General features: G+C 39.2%; 1 protein-coding gene across 11 annotated transcripts in view; it reads right to left on the minus strand.

The window, feature by feature from the left end:
• The window catches only part of Myo9a (myosin IXA), a 242541-nt gene that overhangs the window by 5556 nt on the left and 212118 nt on the right, over positions 1–24867 (minus strand). For 9 of the 11 annotated variants that reach the window (XM_074061667.1, XM_074061666.1, XM_074061664.1 and 6 more), the window contains 8 exons: positions 22480–22541; positions 19037–19229; positions 17441–17569; positions 16235–16340; positions 15282–15413; positions 14389–14512; positions 12918–12971; positions 1814–2016 (listed from right to left, as the gene is read on the minus strand). In XM_074061667.1, coding sequence (XP_073917768.1) covers positions 1814–2016; positions 12918–12971; positions 14389–14512; positions 15282–15413; positions 16235–16340; positions 17441–17569; positions 19037–19229; positions 22480–22541 — 1003 coding nt within the window. The remainder of the gene's footprint in view (positions 1–1813; positions 2017–12917; positions 12972–14388; positions 14513–15281; positions 15414–16234; positions 16341–17440; positions 17570–19036; positions 19230–22479; positions 22542–24867) is intronic. The other 2 variants (XM_020181924.2, XM_074061665.1) reach the window with 1 other exon arrangement.

The raw sequence follows: 24867 nt of genomic DNA on the forward strand, positions 1-24867 counted from the left end.
CTAAACTTATTCCTGATGCATCAACAAAGTACCTTCCTCTTGCTGGACCTCAGCTTCTTCATCCAGAAAACAGAGAGATTAAACAGACAGTCTAAAATTCCTTCCTGCTCCTATATTATGTTCCATGAAACTTTACTAACTAGAAACAGACTTTATACTCTACCTTAACCACAGAGGCCTCTGGATGAAGGAAAAACACTAATCTTCTCTGGCCCAGTTACAGCACTCTCCACTCTTCTTTCTTCTAATCTCCTGCCCACCTCCCAGTCACGTACGTCCCTCATTCTCGGAGGTCAGTGGGACTTGGCTTCTAATATCTTGTTTTCTCACTACTTCCTAGCAATACCTCAATCTACTTCAATTAATATTTTTCAAAACTTCACTTTAAAACCCTATACCAGACTGGGGGTGTGGCTTGAGTGGCAGAGAGTCTAGCCTGCCTAGCAAGCATGAGGTCCTGAGTTCAAACCACAGGACCACCAGAGGAAAAAAAATGAAAACCGTACAACCTAAAGTATCAGCTATACCTAATACATGAAGTTCCCTTGTGTCTATGACTTCTCTTTCTCCATCCTATATAAGGAAGTTTGTCTAGTAAGTACATCCTCAGCTTGTCATTACCTGGAAAAATGCCAGTTCTGAATCCAATACTCTAATCTCTCCCTACAACCTTCTTAACCTTCCAATTCTTAACCCTCTTTTAATCAAGTCTCCTTCCTGTCAGACCCCTATCAGCCTCACCTCTACTTTACCTGCATTGAGATGCACAGACATTTTCAGGACAGGTTCCCCAGGAACTCACTACTACAATTAGAATTGTCCTAGCCATGTGCCATGTGCCTCCATGCCTGTGAGACTCTGCTCAGACTTCCCCCTTTTTCTACAAAGACTTTCCTCTTCCTAGCAAACTCCTACTTATCTTTCAATACCATGTTCACCAGAGCTGAGGTAAGTCTTCTTTTCAGATCACTTTTGTAACAAATTGTCAGCCCCTGCTCAGTGTGTATCACCACCTCTGCCTTACTAATTTTCACAGCTGGGCTCCAGCTGTTTTGTTTAAGCTAACCTAAATTCTAGAATCAGTCCTGACAGACAAAAGTACTTTAACAATCTCATATCCCTTATGAATCTAGCACTTAGAACTAAGATGGGAGTCAGGAATGAGAATCCCTTTAGGACTTCTTAAGTAAGAATCATCAATGTGAACTAGCACCTTTAGGGAGAACCACTGTCCCCAAAGGATGGTGTCCCTAGTGATAATGACAACAGCAGCTTCTTATCTGTCTCTCTTAAAATGCAACTTATCCCAGCATCCAAGGACGCGCTGTGTTGCTGCCTTAGCCTGACCGTCTAGTCGCTGACTCGTGGCCATACTGATCTTTATGTGTTACAATAACCTTCCTCGTGGAATTGTGAATAATGCTCACTCTTGGAAGGAACTCTGTCTTAGCCTGGAGATTCCTGTTCTTCCTTTGCAAGATAAACATGGTCATGGGTACTGGGCCCTGGCCTGCGTGTCAGAGGCGGTGCCTCATTTGAGGTAACCCAGTGGATATGGTGTCCTCCTCCTAGTGAGCCACTCCAAAATACCACTGGAGCAGCATCAGGAGTCCCAGTTCATGGAGCTCCTTCTCTGAGGTGACAACCTTCACACTTTACCTGAGCACAGGCACTGTATCTTTGTCTTTCCCTTATCCCGTCACCTGATACAGCACTTGACACATAGGAGACATTTAATAAGGAAAAACAAGGGACCAAAGGAAGGAAATGAAAAAGATAACTGCTGGTTTCTCTCTGTCCCCTGGACACTCACTTCTCTTTCTGGAGGCTCTCAATCTGCTCAGTCAGTACTCTTTCCTCCCGCTGCATGGCTGCCTGCTGCTGTTCTGTGATGTCAGTCTCCATGGCTGCCTCGCTAGTTAAGGTCTCTTCTGGGACATCAGACACGGAAGGCAACCGAACTATAACAGGAGAGGATGGACTTGGATAGTTTCCTCGACGGATGCGGCCCTTTCCCTGTGGAGAAAGATTCATGTCAGAAAGCAAATGGACTGACTGCATCAGTTTTACCACATCCACTTAGGATGACATGAACTCCCACCACATCATGTGGGTGACAGGAAGAAACAGGGCCTGGGATAGTTAGCAAGATATACATTCAACACATTTAGGTTATAAGATTTCTGGCAAGAGCACTAACACATGGACACTTCAGTGGTGGAGTGTACTGAGAGGAGAGTCTTCCTTTTAAGTTTCAGCTGCTCCAGACTAAATGGGCACACATGGTTCCTTAACTTGAAGCCAATTAAAATTTAAATTTTCCTTCTGCAGTTACACTGCCCACATTTCAAGTGCTCCACAGGCACAGGTAGCTAGTGCTTACCATACTAAACAGTACAACTACAGAAGTCCTGATGACAACTGTGCTCACTGGCTTTAACCTAGAATGTGCAACTTCTCTATGAAGACCAAAGAAACATGTCCTGAAATTTGGATTTGCATCACATGGTGCTAGTGAGATAAATTTTTTCAGGAAATTTTTATCCTTGGGATCGGGGAGGGGAACTGTCATTATTTTACCCTGGTTAACTTACATATGGCTAGCTTTTCGCAATGGCAGCTGGGTTTGTCAGATTAAATCTCCCACTGAGAAAAATCATATCAGACACGAAGCCAACCTGTTCTTGAAGACACTGGGGAGCTGGGACAGCAGGACAAGAAGAGGCTTGCCCAGCACCCGGGGCTGCTCTGCACTTCAGAAGAGGTGGTGGAGTCTGAGCAGAGCTTCTGACAGACTACTGCTGGCCTGGGCATGCTACAGCCCCTGAGCCAATGTAGCCTAGTGTGCATCTTGTTCATAGAACTTAACATTAGGATACAGTCTACAGCATTAGTTCACTCACTGTCGAGGACTTCTTTTGTAGAATGGTGGCAGAGCTGACTGTACAGAAGAGATTGTGTGGTCCATAAAACCTAAGATATTTACAGAAAAAGTTGCCAATCTCTGAGGTAGAGGAATAAAAGGGTGGACTGCTGCTTGGTAAAACCTACATGCCTCATTGCAGGATCCCCAAAGTTGTATTCTAAACACAGGCTATCACAGACTTTGTACATAATGTGCCTGCTTCATGTCATGTCATTGGAATGCTGCATAAAACTCTAAGTCCTAAAAACTGGTTTATGATCCATGTTGGTAATGCCTTAGGAACCAGCAGAAAAATGAAAGTATTCTTTAGAGGAAAGTAATGTCATCATGCACCTCAAAATATTTCGCAAGAATTTTTTCAAGTCAAAAGTAAACAGGCACAAAAGGAGACAAGACAATGTAAATGGGAACTAGTAAAAAACAACAGAAAACAAAAACCCACAGTGACTCCAGATATCATTGCTGTCAGACAGACTTACAATACCATGTTGAAGGAAACAGGAAGACATAGTTGAATTAACAGACTGGAAGTTAGGTCAGAAAAAAAAAAATCCATAACCAGGGAGGGAGAAACAAAAGGATGGAAAATTCATAAAAGAAGGTAAAAGAGAGAGAAGACACAGTGAAAAGATCTAGCATACTTTTAAATGGAAGACTAGGTGAGGAGATGTTATAGGACACTGATGAGATAAATGGCAGAACATTTAAAAAAAAAACTGAAGATATTAACAAGCTGATTTAAGGAATCTATACAGAACTCCGAAGAAAGCTACATTTAAAAAGTCTGTATTTAGACATAGGAATTGCTAAAAACCCAAGGCAAGAGAAAAATCTTGAAAGCACTCAGAAAAACCAAATTACCTGCAACAAGGAGCAACATTAGGTTCATAGCTCTACAGAAGTAATGGGAGGCAAAGCAATGGGATGACAGTTTCAACGTGAAGAAAGGAAGAAGTATCTGAACTCTATACAATCCAGAACTCTATACATAGCAAAAACAACCCTCAGGAAAAAAGGTGAAAAAAGATGTCTCTGACACAGAGGACTCTAACACAGCTGTGCTAAAAGAAACACTAAAAGGCAGATAGAAAATGACCCAGAAAGAAAAGTTAGAAATGCAAGGATAAGAAAAAGGCAATGAAAACAGTAAATATATAGGGCTAAATAAAACATGTTTTACTGCATAAAACATGACATATTGCACTTAAAAATACAGATAATTAAATATACGGTAACAACAGCAACTAAGTGACATAATAGTGACAGCACGTTATAGTCCTTGTATACTTTCCAGGAAAAAGGTAAAAGTGCCAATTAATAGACTTTGATAGGTTACAAATTTATGATGTAGTGACTTTTAGGTTAACTTCCAGAAGGACAGCAAAAGAGTGTAAACTTCTCTTGGAAGAGAAAATGGAGTGAGTAGTAGTCAAAAGAAAAAGGCAAGAAAGAACAAAAAGGGGCAGAAAAAGAAAAAGAAACATGTATTAAGTAGGACAAATAAGACGCACCTAAGAAGACAGCAGATTTTAAACCCAAATATATTGGTGATTACATTAAATGTAAACAGATTAAATTCTCCTGTAAAAATTGGAAAAGTATCATACTGTATTATGAAAAAGAAAACATGACGTTTAGAGATATATACACAAACTGTAAGAATGCAGACAGGTTGAAAGTAAAGGAATATAAAAAAAGACATATCATCCAGATACTACTCATAAGAAAGCTGGTGTAGCTGTGTTAGTGTAGACAACTTTAAAGTAAGAAGTGTCATTTGTGATAGGGAGATATTTCACAATGACAAAAGTTACAAAAAAGATAGTCACACTTTCAAATTTGTATGTATCTAAGAAATGGCTTCAAAAGATTTCATTCATTATTGATGGAAATAAAGAAAAAGACAAAACTGTCATCAGCCTGAGGAAAGCAGTGTGTACACATGATCAGTAAGAATACAACTTAGCTGGGTGCCAGTGGCTCACGCCTGTAATCCTGCTACTTGGGAAGCTGAGACGGAGAGGACAGTGGTTCTGGGCCAGCCCAGGCAAAAAATTTTGCAAGATTCCATCTCAATGGAAAAAAAGCTGTGCAAGGTGGTATGCATCTGTCATCTCAGTGCCAGTTACTAGGTGAAATAGGAGGGTCATGGTCCAGGCCAGACTGGACAAAAAGTGAGCTCCTACCTCCAAAAACAATGATCAGAGCCAAAAAGGGCTGGAGGCATGGCTCAATCACAGCCCTGAGTTGTAACTGCAGTAATAAGTGATCTTCTAGATATATAGATTTCAGTATCTATACTCATCATTTTGAAGCACATGCAAACTTCCAAGGGCTGAAATAATTTTTCTGACAAAACAATTTTCTGACAGTATAATTAAAGAAAATTAAAACCTACATAGTTAATAAATGAACAAACAGATTAATTTTTTATTTATTTTTTCCAGCAATACTGGGGATTAAACTCGGGGTCATGCTTGCTAGGAAGGCACTCTACCACTTGAATAATGCTCCCAATCCTTTTCCCTCAGTTATTTTTCAGGTAGGATCTGGTATTTATGCTGAGGGCTGGCCTTGGACTACAATCCTCCTATTGCAGCCTCCTGAGTGGTGGGGATTACAGATGTGCACCATCACTCCCGGCTTGTTTTGTTGAGATGGGGGTCTCACTAAGTTTTTGCCCAGGCTAGCCTCAAGCCACCATCCTCCTGATCTCTGCCTCCCCAGTGGCTGGGATGACAGCTGTGTGCCACTGTACCTAGCCCAAGAAACATATTTGTCAAAACTCATGGTTAAAGAAGAAAGCACAATAGAAATTACAAAATATTTTAAATTAAGTACAATATTAAAACCTGCATAAGTTCTGTCTATATTAAAGTTATGGTCTTAAATGCATCCATTAAGAAGAAAGGTTAAATATTGAAGTGAGTATTTCAGAAACTACACAAGGAACAACAAGAAAAGAAAAAAATAAGAAGAAACAAACCTTAGAAAAAGAGGACTGAAGCTAAAGTGTTGCTCTTTGAAAAAAAAAAACTAATAAGTTTAAAACCCTGGCAATATTGATGAAGGAAAAAAGAAATGACAAATAAACAAAAATGAGAATGACAAGGTGGATGGCTCCACACCTGATCCAGTAGACATGAAAAGGGTAAGGGGCTTCTGTTAACAGCTTGAGATCCATAAATCTGTAATGTTAGACAAAAATTCCAACCAACACTGTCAATGAAGAAATAAAAACATGAATGTTGTATTAAACAAACTGGATCCATAATCACAACTTTTCCACTGCCAAATAAGAAATAACACACAAATTCTTCCACAGAATTACAAAGAAGGCCATCCCTCAACCTGTCCTTCAACAAGTTACCAAAGCTAGCACACCAACAGGCAGGCCATATGGGACAGCTTTCACTCATGAACACAGGAGTGAAAGCCTTAAACAGGCAGTCATAACATAAAATATAGAAGAAGTTAGATTTACTCTAGTAAAATGATGCTTTAATGAGAAATTCACACAGTACAATGAGTGAATTTTTATGTGGCAAAAAAAAAATAAAAAAGTCACAAACATTTCAACTACACATATTAAAACCATGTCATAAAACTCAGGGTCACATCAAAATAACTTTTAGGGAACCAGAAATTGAAATGAATGTGCTTAATTTCAAAGTGTCTACCAAAATTCTATAGCAAAATCATACTTAGTGGTGACAGGTTGAAAGTTCACTGTGAGGCTGCCATCACACTATCACCACTGCCACTCAACACTGTACTGAGCGTCTAGCTCATGGAGAAAAAGAAATAAGAAGCAATGCAAAACAACAAACTAAACCATCATTATTCATGAACAGTCTGACTGAACAGCTAGGAAATTCAAAGGAATCCACAGAAAAGTTATTAGGATAACTAAATTCACGAGGTCTCTGAACGTAAGGTGAAAAATACCAAAATCACTTGTATTTATTGGGAGAGGGGGTACTGAACTTTGAACTCTGGGCCTCATGCTTGCTCAGCAAGTGCTCTACCATTTAAGTCACGCTCCCAGTCCTATTTTGTGTTAGTGTTTTTGAGAAAGAATCTTGCTATATAGACCAGGCTGGCCTTGAACTTGTGATCCTCCTACCTTCACCTCCAGAGTGCTGGCATAACAGGCATATACCATCCATGCTTGGCTTAAAAGACATTTTTAAAAGCGTAGAGCCATGAAATGGAAAAACATACTTGCAATAAACTAAGCAATAATAAAGGGCTCACAAATAGAATTTATAAAAAATACAGTTCTTTAGAAAAATGGAAGACAATCCAATGAGAAAAACGGGCAATAGCATTTACTGTGTCCTTTACAAAACAGGGTATTCAAATGCCCAGCAGACTTGTACACATTAGAGTTGCACAACAGAAATGTAAATTTTAAAAAATGATACACCCATTATTAGGGCTAGAAGTAAAGAATCTGCCAGGACAAGGGCTGGGGAGGAGGGTGGATCAACGGGAGACTACCATCCACTGCTGACAGTTGAAGAAACATACATCTATCCATCCTGTGACCCAGCAATTCCACTCCTCTACATACCCCAGAAAAATGCATGATATGCCACTAAACTCGTAATCCCCAAACAGCCCCAACGCTAGGCTGGGTAAACTGTGGTGTGCACACACTCAATACGGGTAAGTCTTGCACATGGGGTTGATGGAAACAAGTCAGACACAAAATAATCCCTTACATGATTCCAATTATATGAAGCTCAAAAATAAACGGCACCAATTTTTCCTCATATCATTATTCCCTAAATAATACAGTGTAACAATTCAGATAGCATATACATTATCCTAGGTATTATATAACATAAATATATTAATCAAATAATGTAGAACAGGTATACAGGAAGATGTATGTAGATTACATGCAATTTTATATAAGGGAGGTAAGTATCTGCAGATTTTGATGTCACAGGACTGTGTGTGCAAAATCCTAGAACTACTCTCCCCCATGGATACTTGAGGATGACTGTGTAACGTCATTTAATCATTAAGCTTGGTACCATTAACCAATTTCTAGATGAGAAAATGGAAGCACAGAGAGTAAATGACTTGCCCATGTCTCCTCAGCTAGCAAACTAAAGCTAGGATTGAAACCATGACCAAAATGTTTTGGTATGCAAATTTTTTCTTTTCGAAGTGTGTGAAGCTCACTGTTACATTCTTTTCATAAAAAAAGGTATTTTCTATCTGCTCTGGAACAGCTTAAATCATGTCTTTCAAGAGTTGGCAAATTCTTCCATGAAACTGCTGATGCCTAGGGTTTTCATGGAAGATCTTAGATGACTTTGCATCTCTTCTTTGGTAATTGGTCTGTTCATATTTTCTCTCCCGGAAGCAGTTGTGGTAAAATATATTTTCCTATTAAAACTTCACATTTTCAAATGCATTTCAGAGTTGACCCAAAGTGCAGTACTGAACCCCTAAGATGTCTCCTGATTCACACTTCTGGGTATTTATGTCCTTGGGGAGTCCCCTCCCACACAGAAAGGCTACTGTTCAAATGACAGCTGGGAGATGCTTGCATGTTTTTCTCCCCTGCTTCAACTGCCCTACAAAAGCCCAGTTACCTTACAGTTTGGACACTCAAGGGGCCCAGTGGAGAGCGCCATGTGGCAAGGAAGCAAGGACTCCTGCCAACAGCGAGCTCTAGCAAACCAGCAATAAGAACAAGCCATTTCGAAAGCAAATCTTACAGCCTTCATCAAACCTTTAAGTCCCCTAAGTTTTGGGGTAGATAATACAAGAGTAGTCTTTTATATAATTCTTAATTTTCACTGTTGTTGGTAATAATTCCTTCCTTAATAATAAGAAATAATCTTATTTGTGAATTTGTATCTTCACTTTTTCTTAGCTAACGATTAGTTTTTCAAGGAACTAATTTTTAATTGTTACCATTTTTGTTGTATTATACTTTATTTCCTATTATCTTCATTATTTCCTTGCTTCTGCGCTCCTTAAATTTATTGTTACATTACTGATTTCTTTTTTCGTTCAGTACTGGGGATAGGACTCAGGTTTCGTGCACCACTCAAGCCGTATCTCCAGCCCTTTTTGATTTAATTCGTTTTTGACGGCTATCTCAAGCTTTCGCTTAGGCCAGTCTCAGGTGGCAATCCTCCTACTTCTGCCTCCAGAGTAGATGGGATTATAGTTGTGTAGCCATACCTGGCTTGATTATTAAGACAGAGTCTTAAGTTTTTGCCCTGTCTAGCCTCAGACCATGATCCTCTTATCGCCCACTCCCAAGTAGCTGGGATTGCAGGTGTACGTCACCTCCCAAGTAGCTGGGATTGCAGGTGTACGTCACCACACCAGGCCCATATTTCTAACTTTTGATTTAGAAGTTTACTTTCATTATTCTTTTAAAGAAGTTTTAAAGAAAATATACATTTCTATGAATACTGTTTCAGCATATGTATGCATATATATGCACCTATCTACCATGCTACCTACCTATATATATAAAATCTTTGGATTTTACATATCCAAATTTCCAGCAATTATGAGCTATGTTGTTTTCTTCAGAATTAAAACTTTGCATTCTTGGTACCAACAGGTCTTTCTCCCTCAGATTAGTTCAGTTCATCCCTTACAAGCTAGCTTACACATCACCTCTCCACAGCCTTTCTAGGGCCCCTAAGGCAGACTTAAGTATGCCCTCCTTACTACTCTTAACATATTTAGTACACAAGCAGCTTCACCCTTTCTCACCTTTCTTTTGGGATGTGTTTTTTAATATCCACAAATTCAGTCACCTACTCATATAGACTTGTCACCCATTGACTAAGGAAGTCTGTGTACAACTTTGCTGTCTGATTTTTCTAGTAACATTCTGAGCCAAGCATGGAGGTACAGGCCTGTAATTCCAGCACTCAGCAGGTTGAGGCATAAGTTCAAGCCTGGGATATATGGTGATACATTGTCTCAAAAAGCAAAACGCTTTCATCTCCCCAAAAGAACAATATTCTGAAACAGAGGAGCTCTGGTTATTAGATTTGGGTCAGACTCCTGTGAGGCTACTCCACAGAAGGCTCCCTAGTCAAACACTTTAATGTGAGGGATCTAAGTGAAGACAGTCTGGAGGAGGTCATCGGCAGTGGGACCTTGGGGAGATAACGACGAAGGTGAGTAAAAGAGACACAGTAATGTTAAAATGATTAGGGCCTATGAGGAGAATGTTGATTTCTTCTGAAAATGCTATTGTCTCACAATAGAAAAAGGATGCAGGAAGGAATGGCAAAGCATGACATATGGACATGAAGACATTTGATACTGTGAGTCAAAGTCAGCCTAATACTTGAAGTTAGAAAGAGAAGCACTGATGAATGAGGAAGAACGGATTGTATCACCGTAATGAACTTGATGATCATGTAGGAAATAACAGACATTACACTCCTGAGGGGAGTCAACACACTTTATGAAGATCCAAACAAAGTACATACAATTAGGGTCTGTTCATGGGTTGACTGTGTAATAGGACAAAATGTGCACCATCCAGATAGAACAGCATATAACAACCCGAAAGCACAAATCTCAGAATCCTAAGGAAGAAATTTTACCCCAAATAGCCAAGATGAGAGAGAGATCAATGCTGAGTGTCTCTTGTTGAGTCACAAAAATTGAGATGAATTATCAGAATACTTCCTAAGACATCTTAGTAAAGAGAGATCTTTTATCCAAGGTTTCTCTAGAACACTGGTTGTCTTGTATGGTAATACAATTAAGTATCCAGACTGGTTCAAAAATTATATCCCAATGCCTGCAGTTATGCCATACTAAGTAATGAGGGTGAGGAATTTAATCATAGCTAGTAAATGTTTGTGTGTACCCTCATCAAATACTTCTGTGAAGTGCGTGAGCCAGCAGTATTGTATGTACCACAGCGCAGTTCTCAAAGAGTGGTGCAAAGATCCTTGCCGGGCACGTGAGGTCAGAGAGTGGTGCACAGATCCTTGCCGGGCACGTGAGGTCAGAGGGTGGTGCACAGATCCTTGCCGGGCACGTGAGGTCAGGGGGTGGTGCAAAGATCCTTGCCGGGCACGTGAGGTCAGGGGGTGGTGCACAGATCCTTGCCGGGCACGTGAGGTCAGAGGGTGGTCCAGGGATGCCTTAAGGGCATGTGAAGTGTCTCCAAGACCTTTTCAAAGGATCTGCAAAGGGACACTATCTTCATATGCTTATTGATACTCGCATTAATTCCAGGAAAGCAATAGTGGGTTAAAAAACAAAACGCCTGCTGATATCTGTGCATGAATCAAGGCAATGGCACAACCTGGTAGTGATATTCTTTGCTACCATGCACTCAGTTACAAGAAAAGTCAGCTTCACACCATCAACAAAGCAGAATAAACTCATTTTATTAGTCTTCAACTGTTGAGTTCACTATGTTTTATTTTCTGTGTGATTCACAAAGCATCTCTTCTATACAGCGAGGGTGATCTCAAGAAAGATAATTTTACAACTTCCAGAATAAACTGCTTAGTTCATGGGACATTACTTAGAAAAACTAATAAAGAATAATTGTTCAGAATTGTGGTACATGTTTTCTTTGAAATTATATGAAGGGAACCTATTATTTCAAGCTGTTTTGCTTAACCACATTTATTGTGACAAAATGTCAAGCTTTCAAATAAATATTAGCATTCTAGAAAACTTTTAACTGCCTTAGGAGACTGACAGCTTTCCACATGGTATCAACACCATTAGCCACAGTGTCCAGCCACAAGATGCAGCCTGATCTTGAAAGGGACTGAAGAATGTCTACAGAAATGCGATAGGGTAGAGCTCACTGTCAGCAGAGTGAACTGGAGCTACCAGTCACCTTCATTTAGCCCAGTGACAATGAACCAGAACAGCAGTGCTGAACCAAGGCAAGGCCTGTGCCTTCTCTGTATCACTCTACCCAGTCTGAGCACCAAGAGGAGAAAAAGTTAAGAAAAGAAAAGCAGAAGTGTAAGACAAACAGAAACTACCTACCTACCCCATAGGTACCAGATTTAGGTCTAGTCTGTCCTGCAAGAAAGCGAGAAGAGTGGTGGATCAAGCCTATGACTGAAGTTTTAATATGAAGTGAACTACGTGTTTAAGACTTTATATGGGAATGACACTGAAGCATTTGAAAACTATGAAATAGTGACAAGATGCTGTTAAGGAGTTGATATCCAGTTGGAAAGGGAAGCTTGAGATGGTGTAGTTGAGAGACAGTTACTAGACAGAAAGCAGAACTGACTTGTATTTACACCTTAATGAGTTATGGCTCCATTAAGATGGCTACACGTAAGTTTCCACGTGGGTTGGTCCTTAGCTTTCCACGCCTTCATTCATCTTTTGTATAACCAATGGAAGTGAAGAGAGGCACCAGTGATGAAACCCTGCAATGAGCTCTATCTATATCTGTGACACTTAAGGCTAGAACCAGTCTTACTTTGCTCAGTCATTTTGTTGTTTTGTCTGATAAATGCTAAGAAGAGCTGTATTTCTATACCTGGGAAGATACTATCCTAGTCACAGTTATGAATAGACAAATCAGCATCATTCATGTTGGGAAAGGCTGAATAAAGTAGTAACAGGTATTTCAAATAATAAAGTAGAGGAGATTATTAGGAACACAGCTCATAGTACAGAAATTAATTTGACACATTAGTGTCTTCAAATTTCACCTTTCAATGATTCAACCAAAAAAAAGGAACTCAAAAGGAGGCCTATCTGACAAAGAGGAACAAACTGTATTTTAAATGAACATTGTTTGCACAATACAAAGGAAGTAAAACGAAGGATCTGAAGAAAGATATTAAGAGAAAAGCAAGTGAAGGCTGGTCAGAAAGTGGAACCTGAATTGCAGCTGAACACGTAGGGTGGACAAGCATGTATGACCAACAGAACAATTCCCGAATGAATGAGGACAATAAAGTGAAGTGGCTGTGACACATTGCAATATTATACATACCGAGACTGAACTGCGGGCAATGCTCATAAATCTAACTGCAATTAGTACAGGTTTCTGGATTAGGAAGGACATGGAAAGGAAAGCAGAAGGTTAGAGTGTACATTTCATTGCCCCACTTAAAGAGAAGGCTCATTTCAATGGATCCAATATGTCCATCTTCTGTAGCATTGGCAAAAAAGGCACAGCTGGTCTGGATGGTTTGAAAGGTAGCTTTATGGTGAATAGCTCTTCCCTTCATTCATTTCTAGATGGGCATTACTAAATTGAGCCTCTCAGACTAAGCTCCTGGAAATTCATACCACAGAGAAGTTTCACTTTATTTTGTGGTGCCAAGGATCAAACTCAGGGTTTATGCCTGCTAGGCAAGCACTCTACCAAATGAGCTCTACCTCCAGGCCCAAGTTTCACTTTTAGGTAAGGTTTCTGATTTCAACTTCTGGGGAAAAGATTTAGATAGTGTCCTATGATGAACTTTACTTAATAGCTTTAATATACGGTAAAAGGCTATACTAGTTTGTTTTTGGAGAAGACCTTTCACTAACTTAATCTAAAGACCTTTGCTGAGCACTTATTCTGTGCCAGGCAGTTCAAATAGTAAAATAAGAAACAGGGTTACTTCAGTGCCAACGAAAGTCTAAACTGTGAAGATGTGGAGCAAGTATTGCTGGGCCCCTGGAAAAGTACGGGTGTGATGGATGATGAGGAAGCCTGCTTCTTTTAGAAACTTACTAGGGATCCCAAGTGGGTGTCCACTGCCGCGGTTTTATTTGACACTAAGAGGAAGGGTGACAAATGAGCAATAATTAAACTTCAATGCAGCACTTGCTTTCCAGGTCTGCCAATCCTATTGCCTATTATAGTCAGTAATAACTGAAGTTTCCTATATACCCAGGTCATTGGTTACAATGGAAGATAGTAAATGTAAAACTGAGTAAATGAAGGAAATAAATTACCACTGATTATACTTATCTCAAAAACCTAACAATAAACCCTTAAATATATCTTTGGACTCATAGATGGAATTCCATTTCCTTATGAACTGAATGTTTCCATTTCCTTATGAAATGAATGTTTTAGTTCAAGTTCAGTTGCAAATGATTTGAGTTCTCTACTCCCAGGAATCTTGGCAGGACCACCAAAAATGACATGGCTGAAGGTAGGATCAGATGGTGGAATGAAGCAGTAGAGAAAACAGAAGATTAAGTTTTTATAAGAGAATAGGAAAAGTAAACAAGGCAGATTATTAAGCTACTTGATTTAAAAATTGTGTACATTTAATCATATAATCTAAACACATAACTAAAATGAGCAGACACTTCAAATGTTAGGTATCCATAGCACCCTGAAGAGTTGGTGTTTTTTTAAAAATTTGCTCTTTCTTAGAATAATCCCTATTTACATCACAAACACCCACTTAAAATCCTAGGAAGGCTCTCATTTTTGCCCTGTGAGTTCATGTCTTGCATCTTACCATAGATCTGCGAATCAGTGACAGCCTAGTCTTTGCCTTATTCTCAGCAAATTCCAGGCTACTGATGTCTTTGAGACGAGCCTTGTATTTACTCATTTGTTCCACAACAATCAGCTCCACACAGCTGAAACAGGAGGAAGAAAACTGTTAAGAACAGAAGTGAATCAAATAAAGTGCAAGCACCCACAGACTATTAGTGTCATACACACTTGGCAGATGAAGGAGAAACCAATATTCCTTACTTTTTGAGCTCACAGTCAAAGTTTAGAATGGTGCTTCACAACTTCAGCTACACTTCAGAAACCATCTGAGCAAGTTACAAATCCAGTGACCAAGCTATACCCCAGACTTCCTGGGGATGGGATTTTTTTCAAAGTTTCTTTTGTTGTCAAGTTTTAGAAGGAAAGTACAGGCCCAAGAAAAAAAGGCATGTTAAATATAAGAATGCTAGCATATTATGACAAAGGGATTCAGAGTCATAAGACCATAGGGAGACTCAATTACAAGAAAATACAAAGTGTATATTGATTTGATAAAATGGAATTTTTAAAAAATTTATTTTGAAACTATAAGCAGTACAAAAGAAAAGCTGGATTTAAAAAATAAGACCCACCAGCCAGGTATGGTGGTATATCCCTATAATCCCAGCACTCAGGAGGTTGAGGCAGGAGGATCACAAATTTGAGGCTAGTCTGGGTCACATAGCAAGACCATATCTTAAAAACTCAAAAAAATCCTTGAGAACTAATGATGTTCAGTTGAATGGAATCTAAAAGTTTACATCCTCAATATAGAAGTACCCACTCACAACATGTGATATTTGGATAAAGTGACTACACCAACTCAGTCAGAAGTCCCTGAAGTCCTGCAGAGGTGATGGTAGATAGCCTTACATTGTAGTCTTACTGATATCCTGTACACTTTGCAGTGGGTCAGTGGTGTCAGGGCAGCGTAGAATGCAGGGTGCAAACACAATGGCCAAAGCATTAGCAGACATTCGATTAGTGTCTTCCTGTAGAGCAATCCTAAGTAACAAAATAAAACAAAAACAAGTAAAAGGGGGATAAAAAGGGAGAACAGTAGACAGAAGAGATAAGAGAAAGAACACAGCATAGTATCAGCTACATAGTCCTGGAAGAGTATCTTCATCAGTTTAAGGGAGACACTATAGACTACTGTACAAAGGAGTACTGTAGCTACTCCATTGCCTCTGGAAGATGTACTTTCATTGTGCCCTTCACACAGTCCAGGTCATAGGCCAGCAGATAGTACACCAAGGGAAATTTGTATCCACTGCCTAAGGCTGATGTCAATAGATGAACATGTCTGAAGAATGCAGGGCAGAAGCTTTAAGACATTTTTAAACATATAAGATATTTAACTAGAAACACGGCTTTCTTCCAAATTCCTGCTATTTACACACAAAGGGCAGAGAGACTACTCTGAGGTCTCTTTGGTCAGTCATTCCTGAGCCCAGTCTGAATCCCTACTGCAAATTCAGTTCAATGTCAAGAGATACACATCCTTTCTAGTTCAGGAGTTAGGAAAGAGACTACACTACACATGCCACCATGAGGCCAGAGCTGCTGTATGACCCAGGCAGGTGAGAGAAGCAGCTGCCAGGCAGTGGAGCTTAGATGAGGATTTCTGCTGCAAAAAATCCTAACCACCTGTTAGAGGCATTGGGGTTTTTCTATTTGTTTGTTTGGCACTGCTAGAGAACCCAGGGTTTCCGGCATGCTATGCAAGTGCTCTACCACTGAGCTACAACGCCACCTGAGGCACTGAATTTACAAATTGAAGGAGCTCAGAAACTGTTAAATAGTTTCTTGCTTCTTGAAGTTACCTAACTAGATGAAAGATGAGGCGTTCCAGAGTATTGAGGTGAGTTCGGGAGAGCTGGTCGATCACAGAGTATACACCACGGATTGTCTCCTTCCTTTCCTGAAGGCCTAAAAACACAAAGAGAAGCAAGTAAAACCGAATACCCCTCTTGTGTGCTACATCTTCCTCCTGAACAGACACTAAGTCAGAGGGGAGGCTTGCTCTACAATTTTGGGAGGGGCAGTTGTATCTGTGTGGCATCTCATGGCTAGTACTTGGTTCCCTGTACTTGGGTTTTGTATTTACAAGCAGTTCCCTGAATTTTAGTCTCTATCTCAGCAGTCCTCAATTACAGCAAGAAGAAGCAGAAGCTCTAGTTTTTCAGCCACTGTGTGGCAGACTGATTTCTCATTCACATAATTTATAAATCCTCAGGGCTTAAGTACCTCCAGGCAGACCTTCAGCAATGTGCTACACAATGGAGCACTGGGAAACATGTCAAAGTCTTTTGGGCCTGGCCTAAAATAGACAAGGCAGGCTTACACACAGCTCTTGCCTAGATTCACAATTGGAAAGAATATAAACCTACTCTTAAATTCCTGCTTAATCTTCTAATCTGCTTTATAATGCTAGTCTACTTGTGAGAAGCAACAAAGTGGCTTACTCAGAAAACTTCTGAGTCTGTAAGAAGTCCACATTGTTTTTCTTTTGTGGTACTGAGGTTTCAACTCAGGGTCAACACCTTGAGCCACTCCACCAGCTCCACCCCCCCTTTTTATGTGATGGGTTATTTTTTTTTTTTTTTTTTTGAGATAGGGTTTTGGGAACTATTTGCCATGGCTGGCTTTGAACCATGATCCTCTTGATCTCCACCTCCTGAATAGCTAGGATTACAGACGTTGAGCCACCAATGCCTGGCCAAGAAGTCAACATTTGAAGCTGTGTGTGGTGGTACACACCTGCAATCCCAGCATTTGGGTGAGGCTAAGGCAGGAGGATCTTGAGTTATAGACCATCCTGGGCTACATCCTGTCTCACAAAAACATTAAAAAAAAGCCACATTTGAATAGGTGACAGTACACTGGCAGTTTTGTAGTGAGTGTCAAAAGCTTACCTTAGGAACTATAAGTACTAAACCACTAGAAAATGGCTTAATAACAGATACTTAGAGATGGCATTCCTTTTTCAAATATAAGACTTCCCTCTATCCGAGGAAGCCTGTGCTTACCCATAGCTCGAAGAAATTCCTCATAGAGTTCAAAGGTCATGAGTGGATTGGGCAAATCACGAAGCCATTGTTTGAAAACGCTTGCAATGACATGTATATTGTAGTCATCTAGGTTTACACTTTCAGCATCTATTTAAGAGACAAGAGTTAGATAAGGAAACCAAAACATGCCAAAAACAATTCAAACAATTCACTTTAGAAACTATCATCTCTAAAATGAACCTTTGTGTTTCTTAATCAAGCTGACTAACTTATTTTTTCCACAATCTGATTCTGTGCTTTGAAACAGAGCTTCTCACTGTGGTAAAGGAACAGTGTTCGTGTTTGCTTTCCAAATCTGTGTAAAAGTATCAAAGTGCTACAAATGTTTCTAAATGTTTGTTCTCGATTTTTGTACCTGTCTTGTTGTGGACTGGTACACAGATCACAAATTGAGTAGCAATGCTTTAGGAGACAAAGGGAAAAAAGCCTAAGAGACATTTTTTTTTTAAAGCAAGGCTGACTAACTTATTCTTAAATGACAAGCAGTGACAGATGAGCTTAGGAAATGTGAAGGAACTATCTTCACCCTGTTTCACATATAAGTGGTGATGGTTATACAGATTAGATGATTGATGTAGGATGAATAATTATTTGTGCTGCCCTAAGGTACAAGACACAAAATTGACAACTGTCCATAAACTGGAGCAGACCAAGCCTCTGGTAGACAGAACTTCCCACTTGAGTTTTACCAGCATTTCTGTTGTTATTTTCATACCAATTCATTTCTCACTGATTTGTTCCTAAGAAACAGCACTGTGGGTATGTAGGTTCTTTGCCACACATAGATAAGCAATGTACTTTAGTTTGTTTCAAAAAGAACTATTTCTTTCTAACACTGAAAAAGAGTAGCAGCTGAGAATGAAACCAAAGGCAATGTCCTACATACATTCCAGGACTCATACCAAACTTCTATACATCCAGTTTAAGTAATTATGTCATCAGTTCATGAAGGCAGGAAGCTGCCCTGGAAAGAGTACCACTTGGAGCCAGAATAATAAAAACTAACAGGCAGAAGCTTAAGTTATGGATTCAGAAGATACCTGGTTAAATTCCAACTTGATCACTTATTGGTAAAGAGTAGGTACATAAGATCCTCTGGAAGCTCGGTCTCTTTATCTCTAAATAGGGATGATAATATCCCTGATTCATAAAGCTGTTGTGAAGACTATTATAAAAAATCATTTAGCACAGTACCCTGCATCATCAACAGCCCATTATTTAGTTCCCCTGAACTTAAATTTACTTCTTCACAAACCACCAGATTGTAAACAGTTTAAGTGAGATATGTCTCATGTACCTAACGATGCTTTGGACAAATGATACACTCAATGCATGTTGGATGCATTAACCAAAGACTCTTTGAAAGGCCTGAAATCTCTCTCTCTCTCTCTCTCTCTCTCTCTCTCTCTCTCTCTCTCTCTCTCTCTCTCTCTCTCTCTCTCTCTCACACACACACACACACACACACACGGACTGTATTCTTTTGGCTCTAAATGATATGTAATGAAAACGTTAAGAGCCTGGAATGACTTATTATGGAGGGCATTACCTTACCTGTATCTAGACCCTGTCGGAGCTCCTTGATCTTATTGGTTGAACCAGACTTTCGGTAAATGCCTTCTGTATAAAGCCCATGCATTTCAATGTAGTTTATGAGCTTCTCAACCACTAAAGGAACAGTTCGGTCTTCACTAGTCAAGCGGGACAGTTCAACCCCGAATTGTCGAGATGACAGCTCTGGATCACACTAAATGGAAGATAACTTTTTGTTTCTAAAGCATTCAAACATCTTAGTCAACTCTTTAAAAAGGAATTAATTTTACTTCCCTGAAGTTTTATGAAGATAGTTGTAAGAGTTGGGAGGAAAGTTGGTTAAATAAGAATAAATGAGATACTTCTTTCTAACCTTTCCCACTGGGAATCCACAAGACACAATGAGCAGAGAATGGAGGGAGTGGCAATGGGCTGCGGCTTCCTTCCTGTTCAAAACCTTTGGAAGCAAAGTTGAGCTTGGGTGTAGGGGAAGGGAGCTGAATTCTGTATGCAGAGAACATGAGCATTTACCAGGCACTGAGTGGCCATGATTAGTGCTACAGAACATCATCAATTTTATCAAATGTTCCAGGTGCATACTTGGCAACTGTAGGATGCAAGGCTCAATACAAACCAACTGTATCAAGATTTTCATCCTTATTGAAATTCTATCTACCAGGTATTAAAGCCCTAATAGCAGAGGCTTAGAAAAGTTAGGGTTATCATATCTCCCTGATAGGCTGACCCTTTCATCACTTTGAACCATCTTTCTAGTAAACAGTGCCTCTTGGCTTAGAGTGACTTTAATACCACCTCTCTACTGCTCAGTCCTTGCATGCTGCATTCTTTTCCTTTCAAACTTTCTACCTCTTCATAATTAAATTTGTCTCTTATGAACAGGACACTTTTTTTTTTTTTTGCAGTACCAGGTCTTAAACTCAGGGCATGCACCCGAGCCACTCCATCAGCCCTTTTTGTGTTAGTATTTTTAAGATCGGGTCTTGTGAACTATTTGCCCAGGTGGGCTTTGAACCTCGAACCACCTGAGTAGCTAGGATTATAGGTGTGAGCCACTAGCGCTAGGCTAGGGCTGAAAATCATTTCAGTATCCTAGCCTAGTGGCTAGGAATGGTTTTACTTAGTTTTTTATTTGAAATACTTAGCCTATGACATGTAAATCACCAATATACTTGAACTTCATCAATCTATTTATTTTCTTTTTGCTCAATCTGTTTTATGTTTTCCTTTCCTTTCTTGCCTTCTTTTACAATAATCGATTTTTTTTACTTAACTGTCTTTGTCTTTCCATTATATATTCTTTTACTACATTTTTTTATTTATTTCTTATTTATTTATTGTACTGGGGTTTGAACTCAGGCCACATGCTTGTTGGACAGGCACTCTACCACTTTAGCCACTGCACCAGCCTTTTTCCTACATTTTTGGTGCTTACTTTACAAATTAAAACTATGTGTATTTATATTACACATATTATCTACTCTTTCCATTGTTCTTCATTCCTTTCCATACTTTTGTCTCCACCTCAGCCCATTTTCTTTCTGCCAAAGACTCTATCATTTCTCTTAGTACAGGCCTACAGGTGATGATTTCTGAGTTTTTTGCTGGTCTGAAAATGTTTCCACATTTTTACTTTTTTTGGCAGCACTGGGTTTTGAACGAAGGGCCTCACACTTACAAGGGAGGCACTCTTGTTGCTTAAGCCATTCCACCAGCCAAGACTTTCACTTTTGAGCAGGACTTTCACTAGGTACATTGGGGTGGGTTTCTCATAACACTCAAGATGCCAAGCCACTATCTACTGGTTTCCGTCATTTATTTTCAGAAGTCATTATCACTCTTTTCATTGTTCCTTTAGGTAATGTTTATTTTTTTCCCTATGCTTTTAAGACATTTTATTTTTCTTTTGTGTGGCGTACAGGGCACACAGGTGTGGTTTCATTTGTATTTGCCCCATTTCAAATTAAGCGTGCTTCATTTATTTGTGACTTGACATATTGATCATTATTTCTTAAAATGTTGCTCTTGCCTTTTTTTCTCCCCTTTATTCTTAGACTCCCATTACACACATGTAAGAACCTTTTGTACTCCCTCATATTTCTGCACTTTCCCACTCTTTTTACTCTCCCAAACCTTGGTATTTCCATTCAACCAATCTTTCAGTTTACCAATCTTCTGTTCTGCTGTGGCCACTAAACTCTTCTGAGGTTATCATTTCAGCTGCATTTTTGCATTTCTAGAATTTCCTCTTGATTCATTTAAAATACATACTTACATACATATACTTACATACATATACTTAGATTCTTTGGTAAACTTACCTATCTTTTTATCTATTATTTGAACATGTCCATTAAAAAATTTAAACTATGTATCTGGTAACTCAGAACAAGTTATGTATAAGTATTTTCATTGCTTATTTATTAATTAATCCCATTTACCTTTGATATTATATATGAAAAAATTATAAAGGCTCTGGATGATGTTATCTCTCTTTAGAGGGGGTTTGCAATGTTTTCTTTGATGGGTGGCTGGAATAAGGGACAGATCACCTTAATCCAATTAAGGGCCACCTCAAAGCTACTGTGTAGTTTTTGTTAAGCTTAGTCTATCAATGGTTCACCCTCATTCATAGCTGTAATTAGTGAGAGGTTAATTGGTATAATTACTGAGAATGTGGGGTATTTATTGACTGGGGTCCTTCCTTTTGGTGGCTGCTACTACAATTCCCATTTCTCTTTCCTTAATACTATTAGACTGGAAAACGCTAATCTTTTCTGATTAGTTTCACAACCATTGCTATGTACAGCTTAACAGTTTAAAAAAAAATGCCTTGAGGGGAAGTTTTAGGCTTACTTCTCTAATGAATGAATCCAATCCCTCACGTCCTAGCAGTTCCAAACTCCAATTTTTCTCTCAATAGTCCTGAGATTGCTAGAAGCTCAACTGGTTTCTTTTGTATATATTCTCCTTAAATATAGTTCTGTTCCCAATACACTGGTTTCTCATTCTACAACAAAAATCAGAAAACTCCCACTAGGAGAAAAGCACCTAATGGATACAGAGTTCACTACTCTGCATGTGTTCCTCTATAGGATCATGTCTCTAGAAGTCTAATTTACCTGGACAGCTGATGCTGGCCAACAAACTCTTTTTAGTACTGGTCTGCCACAATCTACTCCATCTTAGCTGGAAGAAAATGTTTCACTTTCCCTGGATTTTAAATTCTGAATTGAATGTCTCTCTCTACTTTGCCTTGATTTGTCTACTGATTTTGAACAGGTACAAATTTTAGACATAGGCTGTAACATATGCATACACACTTATATTACAGTTCAAATTTGCACAGTGTAACAAGAAAGCCATCCAAGAGGCCTTGATTTCTTCTCAGGGGGCACAAGACTAGAGGATCTGCTTTGTACTACTCACAGGTGACAGCTTCTTACCTTCTTGGAGCACATGGCTGTGGTCTTCAGACAGCACTTCTTATGACAAGCATACTTACACACTGAAAAACAGGAGGAGAATACAGCAATTTACAAGTCTACAATGCAAGAACTTACTAACTTTATAAATTTATTTTGGATACAAGTTTCAAGTTTTTTCTTTAGACCCTAGATTACTGCTAAAATGTCATGTGGGTGACATATATATGTACTTTGTACTGTGGTAACAATTAAAAATGATTCTAAGCCACTCTGTTAGGAAAAAATGAAGCTGAAAAGTGCACCGACATCTTTAGTCTCTGTCAATGAAAAAGCTTTTTATACTTTCAAGATCACCTATCCTGCATCTCTACTTGTCCCTCCCCCAACACACACGAAACTAACACACACATAAATTCCAAACTCCACAAAGACAGATTCCAATCTGTCTTTACAAATTAGTGTTCATGTTCTCCCAGGTGCTTTCTAACTACTATAATGCCAGAAATACATAATTAGAATGATTTCCATGGGTGGATAAGAGAAGCATCACTGTCAATGTAATTTCTGTCTTACTGATAAGAAAGCAAAGTAGGCAGTTCATTGAAATGCAGGAAAGCCCTTATTTCTTGTCTTTAAAAGCTCAGGACAGAGCTTTGAGGAAAAAGAATATTAAAGAGAACATCAAGTATGAGTAGGAAGATGAGGTGAAGAAAAAGGCCGGTGGTAGACAACAGAACAGCTGGGCAGCTGGTGAGCAGGAGGTGACACTTGAAGGGAGGATCCTGAGAACTCAGCTGCACCAGCTCTGGCTCCTGTACGCCAACAGTTGAATATCCTTCCTTGAACTTCTAATATGTAACTTTTCTGATTTTCAAAGCCCAGAGCACATGTCTATGATCTTCAGACAGCACAGTAGGGGAGACCAGGCCATTATACTAGTGAAATCACCAGGATGATCAGAGAGATAGTTAGTTAATCCCATGAAGAAATCAACCAAAGTTCATCTCAGTCATGAAAAAGTAAATTCTTTAGGCCTGAAGGCTTAAGTCACAGAAGAAATTATTTCAAACCTTCAAGAACTGAACTAACAAAAAGGTACATTTCAAACTACTATTTTTTCTTTTTCTTTTTTTTTTTTTTTTTTTTGGTGGCACTGGGATTTGAAGTCAGGACCTTGTGCTTGCTAGGAAGGTGCTTTACCCTTTGAGCCATGCCCCTAGACATTTTTGCTTTAGTTATTTTCAACAGTCTTGTGTTTTTGCCAGGCCAGCCTGCACTGTGGTCTTCCTATTTTTGCTTCCTGCATAGCTGGGATGACAGGTGCTCACCACCACACTGAGCCTTGCTGTTGTTGCTGTTGAGATGTAGGTCTTGCTAATTTTTTTTGCCTGGGTAGTCCTCAAACCACCATCCTCCCAATTTACACCTCTTGAGTATCTGGGATTATAGGTGTAAGTCACCACACTGAGCCTGAAAACTCATTTCCATTTTCATTCTCATTATAATTTTTTAAAGTACTAATAAAAAAATGAAAAGAAGTGCTTGCTTTGGTAGTACACATACTAAATTTGGATACAGAGATAAGTATATGACCCTTGTGCAGGGTGACATGAATCCATGAAGCATTCTGTTTAAAAGAAGAAAACTGCTATGACCCAAACTATAAGTAAACACACTTAGGAATAGCGGTGATTTTAGTATGGCAAAAATGATTTTTATCCTTGTTGCCAGGCTGGATCCAGTCCTACTAACATTTCCTTCATTCAGTTCTGGGCCACTAGTAAAAGTAAAGTCTCCCAGAACTACTGATGACAGCAGAGTCGGTGTAAGAAATAAGGACAGTGGGAATTAAAGGTCCAATGCAAGGTAGAATCAAGTTGGCTACAAAGAGTCTCTACTCACGTTTTAGGATTTATACATTCTATTTAAAGGATTATAGTATAAAATGTACTTTTTTGCCTATAATCTAAGAATTCATTCATCAATCCATCCAGAGGTCTACATAACCAAATACTATTTATTATAACTTACTATGTGCTGGGACTGTTCAAAGCATCGAGGTAACACAGAGACAGACAAGCTTCCTCACATTATTAGGGCATGTACTCCAGTAGGACAGACTGACAAACAAGAAAATACTTCATAGAATTTCAGGTTAAGATATATGTTATAAAGATTATTAAATCTGAGTAATGGGATAGAGAATCAAAGGCTAGAGGGGCATTTTAGATAGCAAAAAAAGAGCTCTTTGAGGAGATGACATGTTAGAGAAGATGAATGAACTGAATAGGACATCAGACTAAACCTGGAAGAGAATCAAATTAGACAGGGAGCTGCCAGTACAAGACTCTTGGTGACTACAGAAACCAAAATACCTTGTCTAGATACAGAAAGTAGGTGAAGACC

The sequence above is a fragment of the Castor canadensis genome, chromosome 19 (assembly GCF_047511655.1).
Source record: "Castor canadensis chromosome 19, mCasCan1.hap1v2, whole genome shotgun sequence".
In the NCBI taxonomy this organism is placed as follows: Eukaryota; Metazoa; Chordata; class Mammalia; order Rodentia; family Castoridae; genus Castor; species Castor canadensis.